This window comes from Parus major, chromosome 9 (genome assembly GCF_001522545.3).
Source record: "Parus major isolate Abel chromosome 9, Parus_major1.1, whole genome shotgun sequence".
Taxonomy (NCBI): domain Eukaryota; kingdom Metazoa; phylum Chordata; class Aves; order Passeriformes; family Paridae; genus Parus; species Parus major.
Genome location: NC_031778.1, coordinates 15,698,818 through 15,719,746, shown reverse-complemented (window position 1 = coordinate 15,719,746; position 20,929 = coordinate 15,698,818). Strand labels below are relative to the sequence as shown.

Genomic DNA, 20,929 nt, shown 5'->3' with positions numbered 1-20,929 from the left:
CTGAGTGCTGCACATACAAGTCAGTAGGGCAGGGAAAGCAGGTGTTTTATTCAACTAAATTACTTCTGCTTGACCACTTCAGACAAGGGAGGTTTCATAAATTCGGTAGCAAAGCACTTGCGTGCCATGATCAGCAGCAGTCCCAGGCACAGCAGGAAAATTTACCTAGAATTCTCTTTCAGAGACTATAGCACCTGCCAGTTTTTCCTTTGCTCTTTAGATCCCTAGTAGTACCACCATAGTAAATGTTTATACTAGGAGGGAGAAGGGGTTAGTCTTTTTACAGAAAGCCAGCTCAAGTACCTTTTCTTTCTCCTTTTCCTTTGGTACCTCAAGTGGTGGAGGGTAGGCAAATGTGGACGGCTTACAGTTGGACTTGTACTGGACTTTTGGCATCTAAGACAAAGAGTTTAAAACAGTGTTAGAAACTAGAAAAGCAGGGGAAGAATCCACAGCAGAATAATTACTTTAGCTTCATTTTCCTTCCAGGAGAGACAAACACAGATCCTCTAAAGAATACAAGCTTCCCCTTCTTCCTCTCCGGAAGCTGAGAAACTGTTATCAGTGGCAGCGGTTCAACTAGAACAATGTTATTTAATTATTCTGTAATTTGACTCTGGCAAGCTCTTCTAGTCCTCTCTATGCACTCCATCCTATTCACACCACGCTTTGTTTTCATTGCTTCAAAGCTTTTGTGGTTTTGATGTTGTTGCTGTGTTTGTGTGTATTAACACAAAATTGGTTTAAGATCTAAGTGAAGATCTGCTCTGTCAATGCATGCAAGGGCAAACCAAGCACTGACATCCCCTTCCTGCCAAAGGACCATACATTTGGGGGTGAGTTACCAGTGTCACACATTCTCTTACTCTTGGCTACTTAAGGAAGGGTAGAAAGCATCTTCTGATAGCCAGTCCAAATTCTTAAACACCCCCATGCTGCCACATCCAGAAGTTTTTTTGTGGAACTTCCTAGCTTAGTTATTTAGCACAGGAGACCCAGCATGGTACACAGCTTACAGGGGCTGTACCACAGCTGATAGCTGGAAGACAGATGCACAAGAAAAGTGCAGTACCCATGGTTGCTCAGTTTAATGTTTACTCCCCAAGGAATCCAAACAAATCCTCTTTTCCCACTGCTAGCTTTCCTAGTGGAGAACATCACATAATTTATCTGGGAGGCCGCAGGGCAACACACTTTTAAAAATAATAACCCTGACCTTCAAGAGTGATAATGGGGCAGCCTCTGCCCAAATACTCTAAATAGACTTCCCTTCTTTTTAAGCTACTTTGAAGTAAAGAGGTCAGTGTCTGCTCTCTGCATTTTTCATGTTCCCATTCCCACCACCAGCTCTGCTATTCAAGCCTGTTTTTCATATTTCTTCCAGTTAGTACCTTTTCTGGCACAAACAAGTTGGAAACATGAAAACCAACAAATCCACGAACATGCCTTGCAGACCACTTGAATATTCCAAACAACTTTTCAGTCTCTTCTTTCTTCTTGCTACATACCTTAAGATCCTTGTTAAGGCCAATGACACAGGTTGGGGTGAACGCCAGTGACAAAAAGTGTGACAGAGGGAACCAGAACCAAAACTGGGTGAAGACCAAAACCCCCACCACAGAAGGCATGTGAGTATGTCCTGTCCTCGACTGCAGTGAAATGGTTACGTTATGGCCCCCTGAAAGGAATCATAAAAGTCAGTGAATTACTCATTCCTGGGTACTCCACAAAGACACCTGAGCAATGAATGTCAAACAGTTGCTGTCAAAGGGCTGCACAGGGCAAGCCAGGCCACAGTGCTGCCAGTTTCCTCCTCTGGAACATGCCTCCTTCCTTTATTGTGAGCTCAGCTTACTCAGTAAAACAGATGTACAGCACAGCTCTACAGTACCCAAACACAGTCGGGGAATACAGCCCTTCTTCCATGCTCATTTTGCCAGGATACATGTCAGACAAAATTACAGGCAGTGAGAGTGTGGGGGGGAAAGGCAAACTTTTGCCATAAGGAGTTTTAAAACATGGCATATAAATGATCCTCAAGACAAGGCTCAGGAGGAACACAGTACATACACAGCTGAGCATTCAGAAACTTTTCTTTCTGTGGCTGCCTCCCTGAACTATCACTTATTCAGAAGAAATATGCCTAAGTTTTTATCTTACACCATCTCAGTAGGAAAAAAAATGTAAACAGCAGCAACTTCAGAAGTTGATTCTAGACGTTATCAATCTAAGTTGCACAGAGACAAGCTCCTGCAGCCTTTGCAGCAAAATTACATTTCTGCCAGACAACCAAGTCTTAAATCTGTACTTGCAAAGCAGAGACTCAAACAACTCCATATGTTGATGCAGTGCAGAAACATCCAGCTAGAAACAAAATTGAAAGATTGGACTTGCAGACAGAGTGAGAAAGTGTTAATCTGATCTTCTGTCTACTGATGAACACAGTGCATTGATTTGAGGAGGGAACTAGGCAAGTCCATTACCACTGACAAGACTCGGTGCAGGGAGTTTAACTTTGTTAAAATACTCCTTGCAATGGCAGTGCCCCTTTATAGCTGAAAATTCCAAACTGGAGGAGCTTTTCCCAGCCTTGCACAAACCTCAGCAGGGCCAGACAGCAGTGGAGCTCTCTGAGTTTTAAAGACAAACAGAATTCTCTTTTGCTGCCAGAACTAATGAAAGCCCTGATGCAGTATTGTCATCTTAGGTATCTGTCAGGGTTAGTCCCAGAAGGAGCAGTGGAGGATGGCATATTTTGTTGCCCTCCTGTAGGACGCTCTGCCTACATTCTATCTCCTTCCTCTTCCTTTTGTGGTAGCAACAGATCTCTCTCTTGTCCTTTCACCTGAATTTGCCACAGGATTGTGGAGGGTCTGCCTGAGGTCATGTGCTATCCTTAAACATGTTGAATGCTGCACACTCAAATTTCTGGTCTTCCCACCCATCTTCACTTTGAACTTTATTCTACTGCATCACTATGTAAGGACCAGGCCCCGGTTATCAGCAGATATTATGAATCAAGCAGTCCAGTGCCAGGCCCCGGTTATCAGCAGATATTATGAATCAAGCAGTCCAGTGAATGTTGCATAAGCAGCTTAATTGGACTTTATCAAACTTCTACACTTTAATTTTCAGAATTTTAATCTAATATAATTCAGATAAAACCTGTAACTATCTGGAATTTCCTGAATCAGCAGCAGATTTAATACTCAAAAGATGCACTCATGCTACTTCTTCCTGCTGTTTTATGCCCACTAACAGTCCATCCTCACTCTCAGGATTTTGCAGGGAGCAGGAAAGGTGGGGAGACATAATACTGCACAATTGTGATTTATCTTCATTATTAAATAGCAGCCCTGACTATCTGGAAGGGATCTTTGGCTGGATAAATAAAAGCTGTGACATGAACCCTAGAAAAAAAATTCAAAAAACACTGAAGAAAAAATTTCAGGGATCGTTGGGTAGTACTGTAAGGTCCATCTCCCAAAATTCACACTGCCACTGGGGCAAGGGGTGTGTGGGGAAAAACCCCAAACACTAAGTTAAATTTTGTGTCTACTTTTATTCTTATTTTAAAGTAAAAATGTTGCTGCTGGGGCTTATCAATTAGGCAATGACCAAATTCTTCATTTTCACCTGAGTGCTTCCAAGGTACTCCACTCCTTACATTAAATTGCCAGCCTAAATGGCTGCCTCACTGTCAGAACAAAAATTCTACCTCCAGTGCATCATTTCCCAGTCATACACCAGAAATCTTGCACTTCTAATCAAACCCTGACATTTTAAAAGAGAATTGGACTTTTCTCCTCGCCCACAGAAAAGACAACAAAAAAACTAAATACAATTGCCCCAGCTGTGGCAGATAACACACAGAACCCTTTTTTCCTGGTAGTGATAATTAAATTCTGTAACTCATTGTTTCAGATAAGCACTTCCAGTTGTATAGGAAGGATAAAAAGAATTTATTCTTTTAGGAGGCTCTAATGAAAGTGGCAATAGGTTAAGAAAAAGATTTCACAGCCTTCCTTGAGTCTCTCACCAAGAAAAAAAGAAGTTGGCACAAATTCCCATAAAGTTTATTGAAACAGGAGATTTCTGGTTTCCAAATCATTATACAATACATGGGTGACACAGGAAGCAAATAAGGTTTTAGTTGTATTTTTATGATTTAATCTTAAGGGTCAGAATTCAAAACAGGTCTGTAGTGCTGAGAGAAAAATCCCAGAGCCAGCTAGTCTCTGGCTTCCCAGAAATCGTGTATGAGTATGGGAATGACCAAAATTATTCTAAGAGTCTCATGCCAAGAACATTGCTCTGAGCTCCAGAGCACCCAGGAGGCACGAAGGTGGGGCCTGTCACTGAGCAGGCCTGGTCATCTGTGACAGAGCAGCCTGACAGGCACATGGCCACCAGGAAAGCTTTTGAAACCTGCTCCCATGCAGAGAGGTGCAGGCAGCACCATGCTCTCCTTCCCCACCACACAGCCTGCAGATGCAGAGATTTCATACAGACACTACCCAGACTGCAGGGTGCTGTGCCTGAGCCACAGCACAGAGATGAATTCTGGGGTTCCTTTGCATATCAGGACTAATCTTAATCTCAAGAGTACAGGAAAAACCAGTTTGCTTCTGCCTATTACAGGGGATAAAGAGGTGCACAGCAAGAGAAGGCCTCAGCACAAGAGACCAGATGGGAGAAATTGTGTTTGGAAACTTGCAAAAGAGGTGCCACTGACAAAAACAGCCCTGCACGAGTGTAACCTCAGCTGAAGGAAAAATTCAAAATATTGTCTGTCCTCTTTGCTTACAGAAGCCTTCCCTAACAGGCCCTGCAACTCAGCCCTTGTGAAATGCTGATGGCTTTAGAGAATCCTATTCCTGACTCAATGTTGAGTCATTAACACTCATGAAATGATGTTTTCTTTGCTAGAAAAAGGTAGTAGTAGTCTGTGAAAGTAACTGTGTCTTCTGAAAACACAGATTGATTGTACTTAACTGTGCTTCCTCCTTTGTGCAACCACTTTTGATTTTGATAATAATGAAAGTAGCAAAAACTTGTTATTAAAGACATATATATAAACTTATATGTGATTTTAAAATCTGGTTATGTCAAGTTTTACCAGAAAAAGAAAAATACAAGGACTGGATACCACAGGATTTCTAAATTTCTGAAGCAGGTGATGATGTAGAAAAATAAAGAAGCAACCTATCATGCTATAATAAATCAACATTCAGGGTGACAAAACAGAGAAAAAATATTGTATTTGTCCAAACTTCTGGACATGAATTCTGCCTCAATGACTGGGCTGAGTCTCTCCTAACATAAACATGTTGATACAGGCTGAAACTACAGAAGAGGGTTTATTTCTTTAATTAGCTAATATTCCTTGAAAACTGAGACTTCTTGCTACTATGACATGACAGGCATAAAACCAACACCTCATCTCCCAGCTGAAATTTGTTGTTATAGTGATTGCAACCAAACAAGTTTAAGAAATTTTGGTAGCTTTAAATGGGGAATTACCTGCATCCAAAATGCCTTGTGCCAGGATTGCTCCAAACTTTGCCATAACATCATCATGCTTATCATTGATCACTTTGGAATAGAGCTGCCGGAACTGGCTGACCTGGTTAAAAATAATAAAAAGGGAAAAAAAAGAGAGAGAGAGATTATAAAACTGATTGCATGAGTCAAATAGTCCATCTTTAATGGAAGCATCTTCAATTTCTGCACCATACAATGACATTTGCATTTTCAATAGCTTTAGTCACTGGTGTTGCGAGTCACTCCATTAATAATTAATTACAGAGATTTTCCCCACTTGACAATATCCATATACTGATTTTAAAATATTCAGGATGGACAAGCATTTCCAAACCACATTTTGCAAACCTTATAGGAATACACTGAGAATCTCTATAGAGTGTCACTGGAATAAAAGACCAATTGATGAGTTTGGAGCAAGAACTATTCTATGTTCTTAGGTGACTGACACTGCACTTTAATAAATTTCTTCAATTTCCTGCCTTCACTCTTTCAGCCAGTAACCTGATGCTACTTGTCACCTCAACTCATCCAGCACTGATGTCATGTCCTGCTAAATAGGACTGCATTAAAATGACTGTTTGACACCAGTGGACAGTCTCACTATCATGAAGCACCAGAGCAACCAAGAACTTTTAAACAGAAGCAAAGCTGAACAAAACAACAGTTCTCTGGTGGAGCAGGATGCATTTATTAGAACTGCCAGGGAAAACAGCAGCTATTTCCATTATTCCATCTAAGTCCAACAATTTGTGTGCACCAATTCGTTTTTGCATTAAAATATTTTTACTTATTAGTCCCCCAAAGAAGGTGACTTTGCAATTACTGAAACTAAGAAAAAGAAGCAACATAATCAGGGCAGGCAGATGTGTGGCATGGAGATACTGCACACACAATGCAGGGTTTATTATGAGAGTACAGACCAAACTTTGCTCTTGCTTCACTCAATTTATGCTTTTTCAAGCTCTCAGGATTTTTATTTATAAAAGCCTACTCTGAGGTTTACAAGTTCAATGTAAATGCTTTGCTTCTTATCTCTGACCTCTCTGTACACTGGAAAAACACCTCAGCTTGCATTTGCAGCCTGGAATGGGGCCTCAAAGGCAGCCACATGCAGACCAGGTGAAGCAAAGCCTTCAGGTATTATTTGGGACAGACACACTGGGAAACAGAAGCAATGTGTGAAACTATTTGTCTGTTTGGCTGAGCAGCAGAATTCCAGTGCCTCTGTTTAGAGCACATCATTCCCTTGACTCTGGGCTCAGCTTCTGGGTTTGGAATATTTATGAAAACAGGCAGATGTTATAAAGCTCATTTGGTGGACTGTAATCCAGAATTTACACCAATCTTCAGAGAACTAAACCCTGGGTGGAGTGAGAAGACACTCAGCAGAACTGCTGATGTTCACACTGGCACCTGAAATCTGACGGAGCAGCCCTTGGAACAGAGGACAGGAACACCTCACTTGGGAAGGGGAGGCAGGGCTAGAAGGGGAAATTACCCACCTCCCTGGTCATGGTGCACTGCTTCTGTGAGCACCCTGTCCCTAATACAACTTCTTCAGCTCCTACTCATGTACACATTAGTCCATGAACGTTAGTACACATGAACAGAACATCCAGGCAACAAGTCCACCAGGAACTTGCCAGCTTTGGCACCAGGACCTGGTGCAGGGCAGTGAGGTGTCTGAGACACTGACAACTGCAAGGGACCAAGGACAGAAACCTGACTGCCCAACCTCAGCAGATCAACTGCCATCTCTCCAGAAGACAGGGACAGGTTATAGAAGATCAACTGAGAGCAGGCATTCAATGAACAAGCACTGAACAGCTGCAGTAAGAAACAGTCCTTATGCCATCTATTATACAAAATATGTAATTTCATCTCAAGAGCATTCTGTGTTCAAATATATTCTGCATACCTGTGCATTATGAGCCATGGATCACTGCTGGCCTGGAAAATACACTAAGTGTGCCCTTTCCAGAATTTAAAGTCAATGGAAGCAGAATTGTTCTATGAAAGGATGAGAGACTATCCTTAGGGACCAGGCAAACCCAGACCAAAGGACTGAGACCAAAGGTCTCAACACTCAAATGCATAATAGGCCCACATGCTTGTCAGGCTGCTCCTACAAAGCAAACGCTTCACAGAATTGGGAATTTTGACTGGATCAGGTCCCAGCTGAAAACATTCCTTGATGCAGGGGAAAGCCTGCTTTGGCAGCTCTGCCTGCAGCAGTTCAGGAAGGTATTAACCTCAATGGAGCCAATGCTCCATCTCTTGGGTGCTGGGGCACTCACCTACAAAATGGAGCAAAACGTCAACAGCCAGCTATTTCTTAAGCTGTTGAAGCAAAACCTGACAGAGTTTAGTAAAGCCCTTTTATCTACCATCATTTTTCCTTCAAACCAAAGCAACAAGCACAACCCAAACTACTGTGTAAGTTTATTTAATATGCTGTGAAACCCACAAGCTTTGTTCCTCCCTTGAAATCTTCAAGCACTTTAAAAATCCTACAGCATTTGGAAATCCTACCAATAAATTTATTTGGGCAACTTCCAGGAGGAACACTAAAGTATAGACAATGACTCATTTCACCTTTTTAACAAAACACACACCCCATTCTGATAATTAGTGCTGGCCAAAATGACATGGCACTGAGTTCAAATGAAGCCAAACACAAAACCTTGGATACAGAGGAAACAACAGAGACCTTGAGAAATGGGAATGATACAGCACCATTTCCTACCACAAAGGGCTGTCATTTATTAGGCTATTCTCCACTTCTTCCTCCACCAGTCAGTATTCATGCACATGAGGCCCAGGAGATTGTCAAGAACAAGATTTTATAGACAGTTAATTACAGGAAATAATGGCAGGTGATGTGCATGATGCTTCTGGCAAACGCAAGCTCTTAAGTACAAGAGCATTAATAAAATAGGTTTTAAACTGTTTGCATGTTGTATCTATCTTCTTCAAAAGATGAAATTATTCTGCACACACTTGCCCTGTTGAAGGAGTCTGCAGAAGCATCTCAAAGTAGTGGGCTTTCATAAAGTAAAGGTGCTACCAGAATATTGCAAAATCATTCTTGCACCTAGCAATACATAGCATTTTATCTAAATAGGGGAAAAAAATCCCAAAAGCAATCTGGTCCTGGTTTCTTCTCCTCTTAAAGACAATAGGCCAATATGATCGAAGGAAGATGGAGAAAAAAGCTGTTATGACTGAAGTAGGATGGAGGAAAAGGCTTCACCTTGTTTATTTTCTCATTTTGCCAAGGTTACTATCCTAACACAAAACCAGGAACTGAATTTACTTTTTCAAGTAGTTTGACAAGTAGTTTGTCCCTAAAATTGCTGACTTAATTGCCCTGCAGGTCACAAACACAAAATAAAGTTGTCACTGATTTCTGTTATGATGACTTCATCGCATCTGTAATTTAGGATTCCATTTCATAAAATAAATTTGTTAATATTTTATATGTGACACTAATACAGTTATTAAATCTATCAACAGAGGTCAGGAAAAATCATGTTGGCTGCACATGGAGGAATTGTTTCAACTCCAAAGAGACCAAACCACCTTTACTCAACACCTGCTATCCCTTTTTGGCCCTTAGAGCAACTTCCAAGTTCAAGGAGTTCATGTAATTACAATTCTTTATTTCACAATCCTTTATTTAAACTCTTTATTTAAATTCTTTGAATTATTCATTTAGACAAAGATTGAGCACAACAAAGAGGAGGACGAACACAAAGGGAAGATCACAATGAAGTTAATTCAAAGGCATACATCTACCCTTTTCTCACAATAAAAATGGCCTTTTTTTTTAACCAAATTACTTTGATTTTTAAATCTCTGTTTATTCCTGGCATTTTGGCATTGCAGTACTCAGCTCCCAAAACTGTGACAGCATTTTATTCCCAAAAAAATCCTGAACTATTTAAGGAAGATTGTTTGTTAACCATCTTCACCCCAAATGATCAGCAGAGAACTGATAGTATTTCTAACCCAAAGCTCACTAATAATAAGTTTACGAAAAAAATATATAAAATCCCAGAAGAGACAAAACTGAGCAGCAATTACAGGAAGCTGGCCAGGCTCTATGACACAGTCTTTATTAAAATCACCATCTCTCACATACAAAGCATTTAGAAGCAGTTAAATGATGATACATAAAATTTAGTTTCTCTCTAACCCCATCAAGGCTGTACAGCTTGTGGGATACAAAAATCATCACACTCCTCTTCCTAGGTGCTTATTCAGCAAGGCAAATACCCACATCCATCAAGTCAAACCCTTTGGCACACAGTGTCCAGCATGTCACTCAGGAATCTAATCAGACCAAAATATGTCCTGGCAATCCAAAAATGGCTCCTTTTCTGGACTCTACTCTTTCACATCAGAGGTAAGTAATTTTTTTCAGATTGGCAGAGAGCTCCAAAAAGTTTCCCATGGATAATAAATAACTTAATTGGAAGCATATCCCTCAAAATATGTATTTTTGACATAGTTTTGAGCAAGAAACAATAATGGTTATAAACTAACTTTTGGGGTATTAATAAAAAGAAAAATTTGTATATTCTGTGTTTAGAATTGGCAGAATATTTCAGGTATTACTTATTTTTTAATCTGGAATTTTGTTTCTGTTTGTTTTTTAATACCTATAGCGCTTCTATGACTACACAATTAATTCTGTATCTACATCTGGTAACAATTTGGCATCAAGCTGTTTCAGTTTCTGGTCCCATTTTTAAACATGCCACTGATTCCCAAACTGTACATTTCATCCTGTATTTGCTGGCCAACTATTTTAACCACCCTTTTATCAAGCAGAAGTATCACATGTGAATTGGAAGTCAAGGTTTCCAGGCCTCACTGGGAAAAGAGATGTGCCTTATTACACACCTCAAATAATCTGAATTTTCACTAGATATTTTCCCACCCACATTTTTCCTTAGGACAAACAGAGTCTTTCATCTGTCATTTCAAAAAGTCAGAAACTCCAACAGGCAGACTCAGCAAGTGATCCACGGTTTAGGACAGCTGACTGGTTCAGAGCTGACTGCAATTCCCATCCCAAGAGAATTAGGGTGCTTTGCAAACTAAAATGAATCAAATCTCATAGTGTCCTTTCATATGTAAAAGTATTCTTAATTCTTTCTGGTGGAAAACTGAGGCACAGGAGAGCTATATAATTTGTCCAGTACTAGAGCAACACAGAGTGATTAAATCTGATCTCCTATATTGAGGCCTGGCATTCCAATCACTGGACAGAAAGGAACAAACAATAAAAACAACAATTAATGTCTCTCCACAGAGAGATAATTCAATTTCACATTACAGAAATTTTGTATCTTGGAAGACAAGGGGATCCAACAGAAGTCTAGTGTTCTTCACTGGCTTATTCAAGTGAACTACTATTCTTGGTTTATTAACTTGAGCTACAATTCTGATAATATAAACAACATTCCCAGATTTTGCTCAGTGAAAACTAACATTTTTCTTTATTTTTAAACAATTTTGAGGAACGAACTGTCTGCCAGCAAATTTTCATGTTCCTTAGAAATGATTTAGAAATACCTGAACACCTGCATTTGTAGAATTCCTTTTCTGACTTTCTCAAGTAAAATTTTCCACTGGACAGTTTTCTCCTTCTTCTCATCCAAATGCAGTAAAAAAGTGTCTATCACAGTTCAATTTCTGACATCAATATGACATCAGTAAAAGGAACCATTATGCAGCAGATGAGTAGCAAAGTACTAGCTACTGCTCTGCCTCAGCACTCACCAGAGCAGGTGAAATGTGGAACCTCAGAGCTTCGCCTAATGTGGGCTTTTAGTCTGTACAAATGTTTGCATATAATCACCTGTCACACACTTACAGGGAACCTACTTTTAAAAGCTAAACACAGCACATGCAACCCCTTTCACCATATGAGCAGAAAACTCCATTAAAATATGGAGTATTTGTTATAAACTCACTAAGCCAATTCTGACAGTTCTGAAGTTGTTTCACCTGAAAAATATAAGACTAACTACAAAAGAAACACTGTTCTAACAGAACCTTTCTGCATGGTGACCACATCCAAAACTAAGCTTACTATCATCAAAACCAATGTTTTTACAGTCACTTTCCTATCATTACAAGAGATCTCTTAAGGAAAAGCATTTATTCTTGTAGTGCCCAGGGTTAGAATGCTGCCACCCACCAACCACGTTCCCATCACTCAGAGCACATGTTCTGATCCAAGCAGGAGCTTCCCCCTGCACATTCAGCTCTGGCTCTTTACAAGACACGTGCAGTCTCTTGCCAATGCTAAAATGCAGTGCCAAGCACTAAAGATTTGGCATTCAAGACAATTTTCCCACCTAAGAGGCTGGTATATGTGACAAATTACCTTTGGGCAGGTGATCTCAGTCTGCTGGATCATGATAAGGGCAGATGCAATGAGAGCTCCTTGACGCACATAGTTCACGGGATCATTTGTCATTGGCTCAAGCAAATTGATTGCTTCCTAAAAGAAATGAAGAAATACAGTGTCATAGAGTTAATACTACTATTTTTAGTATGCCAGGATTCAATTCTCCAATGGCAGGTTGTCCGATTGAGGCTATCAGATATACTTTAAAAAAATGTTTTTCCTGTTCTTGGCAAATGAGGCAGAAATCTGTATTTCTGTAGATTTTAATCTGAAAATTGTTAAGAAAAAGAAAATAAACACTAAAAACAATTGATGGATGGATGGATGGATGGATGGATGGATGGATGGATGGAACAAGATCTACCTGCAGAAAAAGGGCAACAGGTAAACAACAGGTATAAGCAACAGATGTGTTCATCACATTAGATTCCAAATTCTTTGCCTTATACTTTATTGTTAGAATCTGTAGTATTTAGCATAATTTAAGTAATCTCTTCTTCAGAGTGCCCTTCTCTCCATATTTAAACTGAGGACACGAGCAAATGTAGCTGAGTGCAGAGTGCAAGAGACTCCCAGTTCAGATCCCTCTCGCGGTTACTTCCATTAGGATGAGGCTTTTAAAACTAGTTCATTTTAATACAGAACATTATTTTAAAGAACCACTTCTAAAATAACACCATGCATTCACTAAGACTGCTTTTGCCATCTGAGTTATGTTGGAGGCTGTGCTTCTTCACCTGAAGGTGACTCATTCACTCTTTGGCAAGCATCCAGTACCATGGATGAAACACCCACTATGACAAAAAGCTGAACTTTTTGCTCTCCAAAATTGAATCTATTTGGGCTTTCAAAACCTACTAATAGAAGCTCTGGAAGACATGTCTCTGTGTAATCAGATGGTTTAGATCATCACACAATGTATCTGGAAATAAAACAAGACTCATTCTTGCGACTAAAAGCCTTTCCACTTAAATTAACTTGTCAGATGCAGCAGGTTAAAAATAACTAGCTCCTTGATTCCACCTTCCACTTGAGAAGAAAGCGACCTGGATAAAAATAGGACTCTCTCAGATTTGCTTTCAAATCTGCATGCTTTAGCTACTAAAGATGGCAGGCAGTGCACGTCAGCATTCTGTGCTTTTGGCAGCACAAATGACACTCAGGAGCGCTCACGTAAGAGCCACAGACCAAGTGTTTAATACAGGAAGAGATGAGACAGATAAGCAAGAGATTTATCCAAGATTCAGAAGCATGACATACTACTTTGTCTGTGCACCTGTTCTGAAACTGCAACTCTGTATCCCTACAGATTATTATATACATATGGGAGAAGCAGATTTACTTGCTGCTTGTTCCAGTGAGTGCTCACTTCCCAAAGCAGAAGCAGGAATCCTACTATAAAAGGTCTGTTACCATCCATGAGAATTAACCTTCACTGATACTTATAAAGTGAGAATAAAATGTACTGGTTGTTAATTACACTCCTGAAACTACAATAAATGTAATGAAATTTCACTGCACTTGGCTTTACCATATGGATCTTCCATGAATCATGTATCACATGAAAGATTAAAAGAGCTAGAAGTTAAGCAAAATACTTGCTGTTTTCCTGTCACTCCAAGGGCACAGGAGTATTGATTTTGGAGTACTGAACATACATTTAAAGTTTGGTGGCAACTTGACAATAAGAAAACTCTAAGGAAAGTTTTGAAGACAAAATTCTGCCAATTCCAAGAACGTGGCAGTAATGTATAAAAACATTTTAATTGATCTGTTCTGTACAAGCAGGAAAAGAAACTCTATGCCCAGAAAAGTTAAAGAATTTAAAGTAGTGCTGTACTCCAGCTAACTGGTAGTGTACATGTGTGAGAAATCCATCTGCATGTGTGATGTTTACACACAAATGTATCTGTGGCAGGAGGGAGCAGGAACAGTCTTGGCCACAGATGCTTCTTTCTGGCCCTCACCTTGTTTCCAGTGCCTGCACAGCAGATCCCCAAAGCCATAGCAGCCCCATAACGCACGTGGGGATTGTAGCTCTCCGACAGCAAAGAAACCACGCTTGGACACTGCTCTGGAGTCCTAGAGAAAGTAAAAAAAAAGAATACTGTTTATTATTAGTGTTTTTCAAAATATGGTACTGTGCTTCAAAATATGGTAACTTCACTCTATTCATACCTGAAAATTTCAAATTTTTCTTCCACACTGTATATTTTTTCATTTCTCAAAACTTAACCAGAGGAGAGGAATAAATGGGTTAAGAGAACAGATTAATAAACAAATGAATAAACTTCTCTGTCACTGCAGATAATCACACACAGATCTCACTACTGAAATCTTCCTTAGTGCTTATTTTCCGCCTTTAAAAGATCACCCAGCAGAATGATCTATTAAGGCTGAGGTCTTTATCTCCAGAAATTATGCCTTTTTGACAGGCTTTCCACTAGCAGAGGTTTTCCCTCCATGAGACACACAGTAGTAAATTTCCCATCAGTAGACACAAAACTCACCTCCAGTACTCAATCAGCCTTCAAGGTTGGTGGGTCCCAAACTCCCTTTTGCAATCACAGCTTCTGCCATCTCCTCCTCACCCCCACCTACTGCTGTAAATCACAGCATGGGAGGAAATGCTGATACAACACGCACTTCCAGTCTGTTTATGAGCAATGTCTACTGCTGCCTCCTTACAATGTCATGCTGAGACTGTTGCTGCCTTTTAAGAGATCTGAAATGGGTGTATGTGCTCTAAGCCTTGCCAGCTGGGAACCAGCATCCTGCTGGTCACTACAGCAACTAAACTTCCAGCCCAGGGCTGGAAGATGAGAGACTCAATTTCCCACAGCCAGAAGCATATGTTGCTAATGCAAACAGCTTTGTAAATATTGAGTATTTCTGAAGTAGTGCTCAGTAGGACACACAGGTGTTAATATATTGATTTCCTTCCTATCTTAATGGTCATATTTATCCCTCCTTTAATTTTGATGCCACACAAACCACTCCATAATACCAAACACTGCCCGTTTCAGCATATCGAGTCTCATGGCACAATGAACACAAAAGCAATGCAGGAATGCAGCTGGTAAGTACACACTCATGAAGAAGAAAGATGTAAAACTATAAATTGCAAGTGATTTCATTATATCTGTTTATAGAGTGAACATTATCTGGCTCTTTATGCCATCTCACTGTGTCTTGCAGCTCAAACTAGCATTTGAATTGTCACATTCACAATCCCATAAGCAGTCTTGCAATTTACTTCTGCTATAAATTGATTTCAGACTAAAACGTGCATAGGAAGAAGCCAAGAGCACCTTAGTTTTAGCTTCCTTTCTTACATTTGCTATACTGAAAGATGGAGGTTGTGGGGTGGCAGCAGTACCTGTTTGTACACAGGAATTACAACATCATGTAAAATCACTGCCTGTCAAGGCACTCAACAACTTGAGAGAAAAAGCACTACAGAATAGACTCTGGCATAGGTTTTATTTAAATGAATAGCTGAATCATAGAAAACAGTAATGAAAAAGACTTTAAGCAATAATCTAGTTCATTCTCTTCTTTCATTGTGATGAGGGACAGAAGACATGTTCATATAATGACACTCATAATTCAGTTATACTCGACACACATATTCAATTAATTTCTGTTCTAGCTATTCCCATTTCAACACTTTCCTACTGTCTCCTCTGACAGCTAGTCCTGAACTCCTCTTTACACTCCTCTCTTCTACTCCAGCTGATCACAGACAGGCAGCACCACCACACAGGCTCCAGTCCTCCTCCAGAACTGCTGAAGGGATCCAAAGGCACCCAGGCTTCTGAGGCTACTCAATTCCTCAGCAGTAATGGCAGCAAGCGACCACATCTTCCCCCCACCCACCACTTCCAGCTGAGTCTTCCCAAAGCATCCACATGGGGAAAGAATCCCATCTAGCAACATCACCTTACAACCCCCTGGCCTTCAACAGCAGCAAAAGAAACCCACAGGAGAGAAGGAACCACAAAGCTGCTGGAAACTGCTGCCTCTAAGATTCAGCCATGATGACAAAGGAGAGAAAAGGAAGAAAGGGATTTTCTGTTAAGAAAGGGAGAAAAGCTCTGCAACAGAACAATTCAGTCGTGCCCTACCTATCAGTCTCTTGCTCAAATAACAACTTACAATGTTCTTTTAAAAATGAGCTGATGTGGAGACCAGGAGACACAAATCCTATAATAAATGAAGCCAAGCATTCAGCTGCACAGACTTCAGCTCTTGCACAAAGACCCTTAACACCTTTGTGTTTCCATTACTTCAGATAATGTTAAACAGGCAGATTGTGAGCCAAAGAAGAGAGAAACACATTATGTCAAAGATGTAGTTATGCACTCTGAAGCATTAATCATTAATTTCCTGTCCAGAAAGCTGGATTTTATAGAATCATTAACCTGGACACATATTTGTGTCTGCAGGCTCAGAAGTTCTAACATAGTTTTTACTATAAAATCAGGACTAACGTACACTAATTGATTTTTGAATTCTTGGCCAGATCTAAATTATTTTTAGCCATTATTTGAAATACTTTTATCTCAAATCTATCCATAAAATGGTCAAACATTTTGACAGGAGGCCTTCCATAAATCCACTTTGAGAGTTGCAGCAACTTAGATCCCACCACTTTACACAGTTTTCTCAAAAACCTTAATCTTCAAAAAATGTCTTCTCTCTTAACAGGGATCCTAGAAGGCAGATCAGAAAGTGAGAAAGAGTCCTACAAAAGTGTGTATCAGAGGAACAGGACCTCAGTGCACAAGAGCACTGTTGGCATCAATGCTTAAGCAGTAGCATTTGCTTAGTCCTTTATTGCTGAGATGTTTTACAGAGTCCTACCCAATGTTGCCAAAGGTCAGCCCATATAAACCCAAAGCCACACTCCATAAAATTTATAAAACCCAAAATAATTCTGCCAAGTGATCAAAAGAAAAGTTAAAAAGCCCTCATAAGCAGTCACAGGCTGCTACTGTGCTCCCACGGCATTACTTCCATCTGGTAATCCACCTGGGGATCGTGTTTAAAACATGACCATGTTCTCCTTCCCCTGGCCCTGGAGCTGCTGATGTGACATTCAGCACAATCCAGAGGGACAGTCCTCCTGCTGATGGAGGAAGTTACTGCTCCATTGGTATCAACACAGGTTCCCAAACCAAGCCCACCCTTCTGGCTCCCTGCTGGAGACCTCCACCACTTTGTTGACTGCTGATGGCTGAATCAATGTGGTTACAGAGTAGAAACCTCTGGTGGGAGATGAAGAGAAATAATGAAGAGTGTGAGACATCTTAGTAACTGTACTATAAAAGAGAAATGGTTTGTCACAACTCACACTCAGCAGCCTGCTACTCCTACTCAGTCCTAATACAGATATTTGTCATTACTGCAAGTTAAACAAAGAAAATAACATCACATGAAATACCAGAATAACATTTGGAGATTCAGTGGGCAGAAATTTTATCTCCAGCCACAAAATTTTCCTTCCCTCTTGAAAGTCACAGTAGAAGTTCTAAGCCTGGAGTAGATTTAATATATTTTGAGGACAGAAGCAATGTACCATAGTCCTCTAGCATGACCTTCCCATAACACAGTCCAGTAATTTCATCTTAAAATTCCTACATTAAAGCCAAAGGCATGTCTCAAAACTGGGCTGTGTATCTTAGAAAGGTAGGCAATATCTATTTTTTAAAACCAAATTATCTTTAATGCACTGGTTCCTTCCTTTTTTCCTAACACTGGTTTTACTCAAGCAGTTTGCTTTTGCAATTACGCTTTACTACAACAGCAAAATGAGGAAAAAAAAATGGCCCAATTATTTCCTTCATTTTAATCTGAAAATTGCTCAGCTGCTCCTACATAAGCCATGAAACCGCAGACGTCAGTGAACCCAGACCTGTACACACAAAAAAAAGTCCAACATCATAACTAGCTTCAACTATGTTGAGTTACCAGGAAACTAAATGAATAAAGAAGCCAAAAATCTCAAGAAGTTTCTTCCATGGGACTTCAACAGAGTAATCAGCTACAGCTTTGTTTCCACCCTACATCAGGTTAAATTTTACTGTTGTGATAAATGGGCTGCATATGAAGGATTTCCTCTAAGACCAAGTTTGGTTTGTTTCAGAAGTCAAACAAAATCATAAAGAAAAATAAAGATGCACCAATAGAGATTCTCAGCAAAACACAACAGCTTGCATTTTATTAGTTTTACTCACCAACTGCTTCCTCTTGAAACCTCTGTAAGAAACAAACACCCTACACTATGGATTTTCAATCTTCCCAGAAACTGAAACCAGTGAAAACACAGAGGAGCTGCCTGACTCCTGCCCAACTGCCTTAGCCTCAGCTCTCATACTGTCTCCATAAAAAGCTCATACTTAGTTTCTAAGTAGCCTAGAATTTCTGAGAAACCAAAGATAATTTTGTATTCTTCATTACTTCCAAAGAAAGATGAAAAATACCTTTTCTTAATCCTCCAGTGCAAAAATTAACAGAATGAAAACCAGGATGCTGATTGTTAACACTGACTAATATGAAAAAAAAAACCCCAAATGCCCAGGTCAGCTGGACAAAGAAAGAAGTCAGATTCCCTTTCTATCCATGGTGTTGACCTAAACTGATTTTCTCTGAAAGTCTTTACAATTGCAACATCAGCAGATATCCTAGTTCTCAGTAGGCTTTGCCTGCAAGAGCCTTCTTGGACTATTGAAAGTTGAGGATCACAGTTAGGTACATTGGCTCTTAACAATCCACTGTAATCTTTTTCCCCCATGAAGCATGCAAAAAGATAAACTAAAAACTCACATCACCAGATCTTGTAGCACATTTCACTTCAAGTGTCTTACATCACAGACCAGTTAAAAGCACATCCTTTGAGCAGTTTATCTCTAATCCTCTAAACTGCACATCCTCAAGATTAATGCATTAACTGCTGCTTTTCTTCATATTTCAGCAATTTTTAAACATGAAATCCCACCAAAAAAAAAAAAAAAATATATGGTAGCATCACCAAGTAAATATACAGAATACTGTAAAAAACCTCATCACAGTGGTCTTGTGATCGAGACTAAAAATGGAAACATCTGAAGCATCACTAACATGCACTTATTTTTTAGTCTAAATATTTAAGGACTCACTGAAAAATGAAATGTCAGAGAATTGAAGAACAATGTCAAATATCTTTTAAATTCCTCATTAAGTGTCCCCAGTCATATTTCAAAAGGCTCTAAATATTTATAACTTTTTAAAACTATTGGCTATGAATTTACCATTTTCTACAGAACTCTTTCCACAAGTTGTTTTAGTGGTGTAATGGCAAATAAAAAAAAATAAAAAGCTAACAGAAGTTTCATTTCATCCATGAATGAGTTAACAAAGGAGAAATGCAAATATTAACTGCACAGTTTGTGGTCATTTCTGGAGGTAGAGATGTGCAACAGAAAGAGAAATATATAGAAAACAGATAACCTGCAGAAAAAAATGCAACAAACTGATATATCCAGTGTAGACTAAACATCCCATCTCTCTCTCTCTGGACAAAAATGATCTCAGCTATTCCCAAACCAGGAATTTCCTGCAACTATTTCATGTACAGCACAGCTAGTGAACTTGGGGGATATGTACTGGCTGAACAGCACTCACCAGAGACAGCTCATATCTGATGGAGACATGGCTCTATAAAATAACACTGGCAATATGAAAACAAAAGTAACAGCAAGGGATGGGAAATAAAAACAATATCTATATACGGTCCAAATATTCTGTTTACAGTGGACCAGGAGTGGGGTCTAGCATGATTTAAGGTTTACCATCATTAACACAGGAGAAGAGCTGGACATAGGGGCAGGACAGTGGTCTGCACAAAAAGCCTGGCCAGAAGATATAGTGAAGAACCTGCTGAAAGTCTGTAATAGATATAGAGAAGGATGTGTTTCTCAAATCTGGTGAAGTTCAGAAAACATCACAAAGGGCAGGCATGTTTTTAATCTCTCTGAAATTAAACAATGCACCAAAGAGGTAAAAACGCTTGCAAGTCACCATACCACTAAACTTGAATCATCTTCTGCAAGTTCCTAAGATAATTGGTTTTATCTGTATTTTAAAAAGAATTTCCTTTTCAATTAGATATAGATGTATTCATTAGCTTTCATCAGAACAATCTGCAATAAAAACTTCAAGTACAGCTAGATTAATGGCAGGATATCTTTCAAGATTTATAAAATATAAACCAGAAGTTGATTAGACATGGTGGAGCTTAAGAAAAACTGAATCCAAATGCTCATTAGCCAAATAAGGTATTGTCCTGTCTCAATTTCCATTCTTTATATCTTTTCATGTGCTCTGCTCTCTCAGTACTGTCAGCGGTGACAATAGGGAGGTGGCCAGATAAGGAAACAGTATTACCACAGCTAGATTAATCTTTATTTTTGTAATATGTACTTCTCTGATGAATAAATAAATCAACACTCAATTGTAAATGAATACAGCATGGAATCTTACTGACAATTTCCTTTAAACAGGAAAAACAAGGAACAAGTGAAAACTACTGAAAATTCTATTCTATCATCTGAATACACTTTAAGTATTTCTGTTAATTTCTGACAGCAGCCTTCTCTCTTTGGCCCCACATTCTAGAGATAGATTTTTTTTTTCTTTTTAAGAGAAATATAAATTAATGCACAGTTACTGAGGACCTGATTTCCAGCTCAAGGCTGGTAAGCACTAGCAATTCATGGAATGTAACAGTTGGTGTCATACAGAGGGTCAGACCATGATCTCATGGTCTCTTCTGGCCTTTACTCAAGGACTTATTACACAATTTTGCAGCTAATGTCCTTGGAAGTGAACTCTATTTCCATTCTAATGCAGAACTATAAGATGACACTGAGGCTATACATACATCCGACTGAAAGTTGGAAGGTAGCAAAGGAGAAT

At 39.5% G+C, this 20,929-nt stretch overlaps 1 protein-coding gene across 1 annotated transcript in view; it reads right to left on the bottom strand.

Annotated features, from left to right (window-relative positions):
- PSMD1 (proteasome 26S subunit, non-ATPase 1) overlaps positions 1–20,929 on the bottom strand; it is a 65,167-nt gene that overhangs the window by 6,634 nt on the left and 37,604 nt on the right. The window contains exons 17-21 of the mRNA XM_015637446.3: positions 13,939–14,053; positions 11,948–12,064; positions 5,524–5,626; positions 1,509–1,678; positions 304–396 (exon numbers count right to left, since the gene is read on the bottom strand). Of these exons, the coding sequence (XP_015492932.1) occupies positions 304–396; positions 1,509–1,678; positions 5,524–5,626; positions 11,948–12,064; positions 13,939–14,053 (598 nt within the window). The remainder of the gene's footprint in view (positions 1–303; positions 397–1,508; positions 1,679–5,523; positions 5,627–11,947; positions 12,065–13,938; positions 14,054–20,929) is intronic.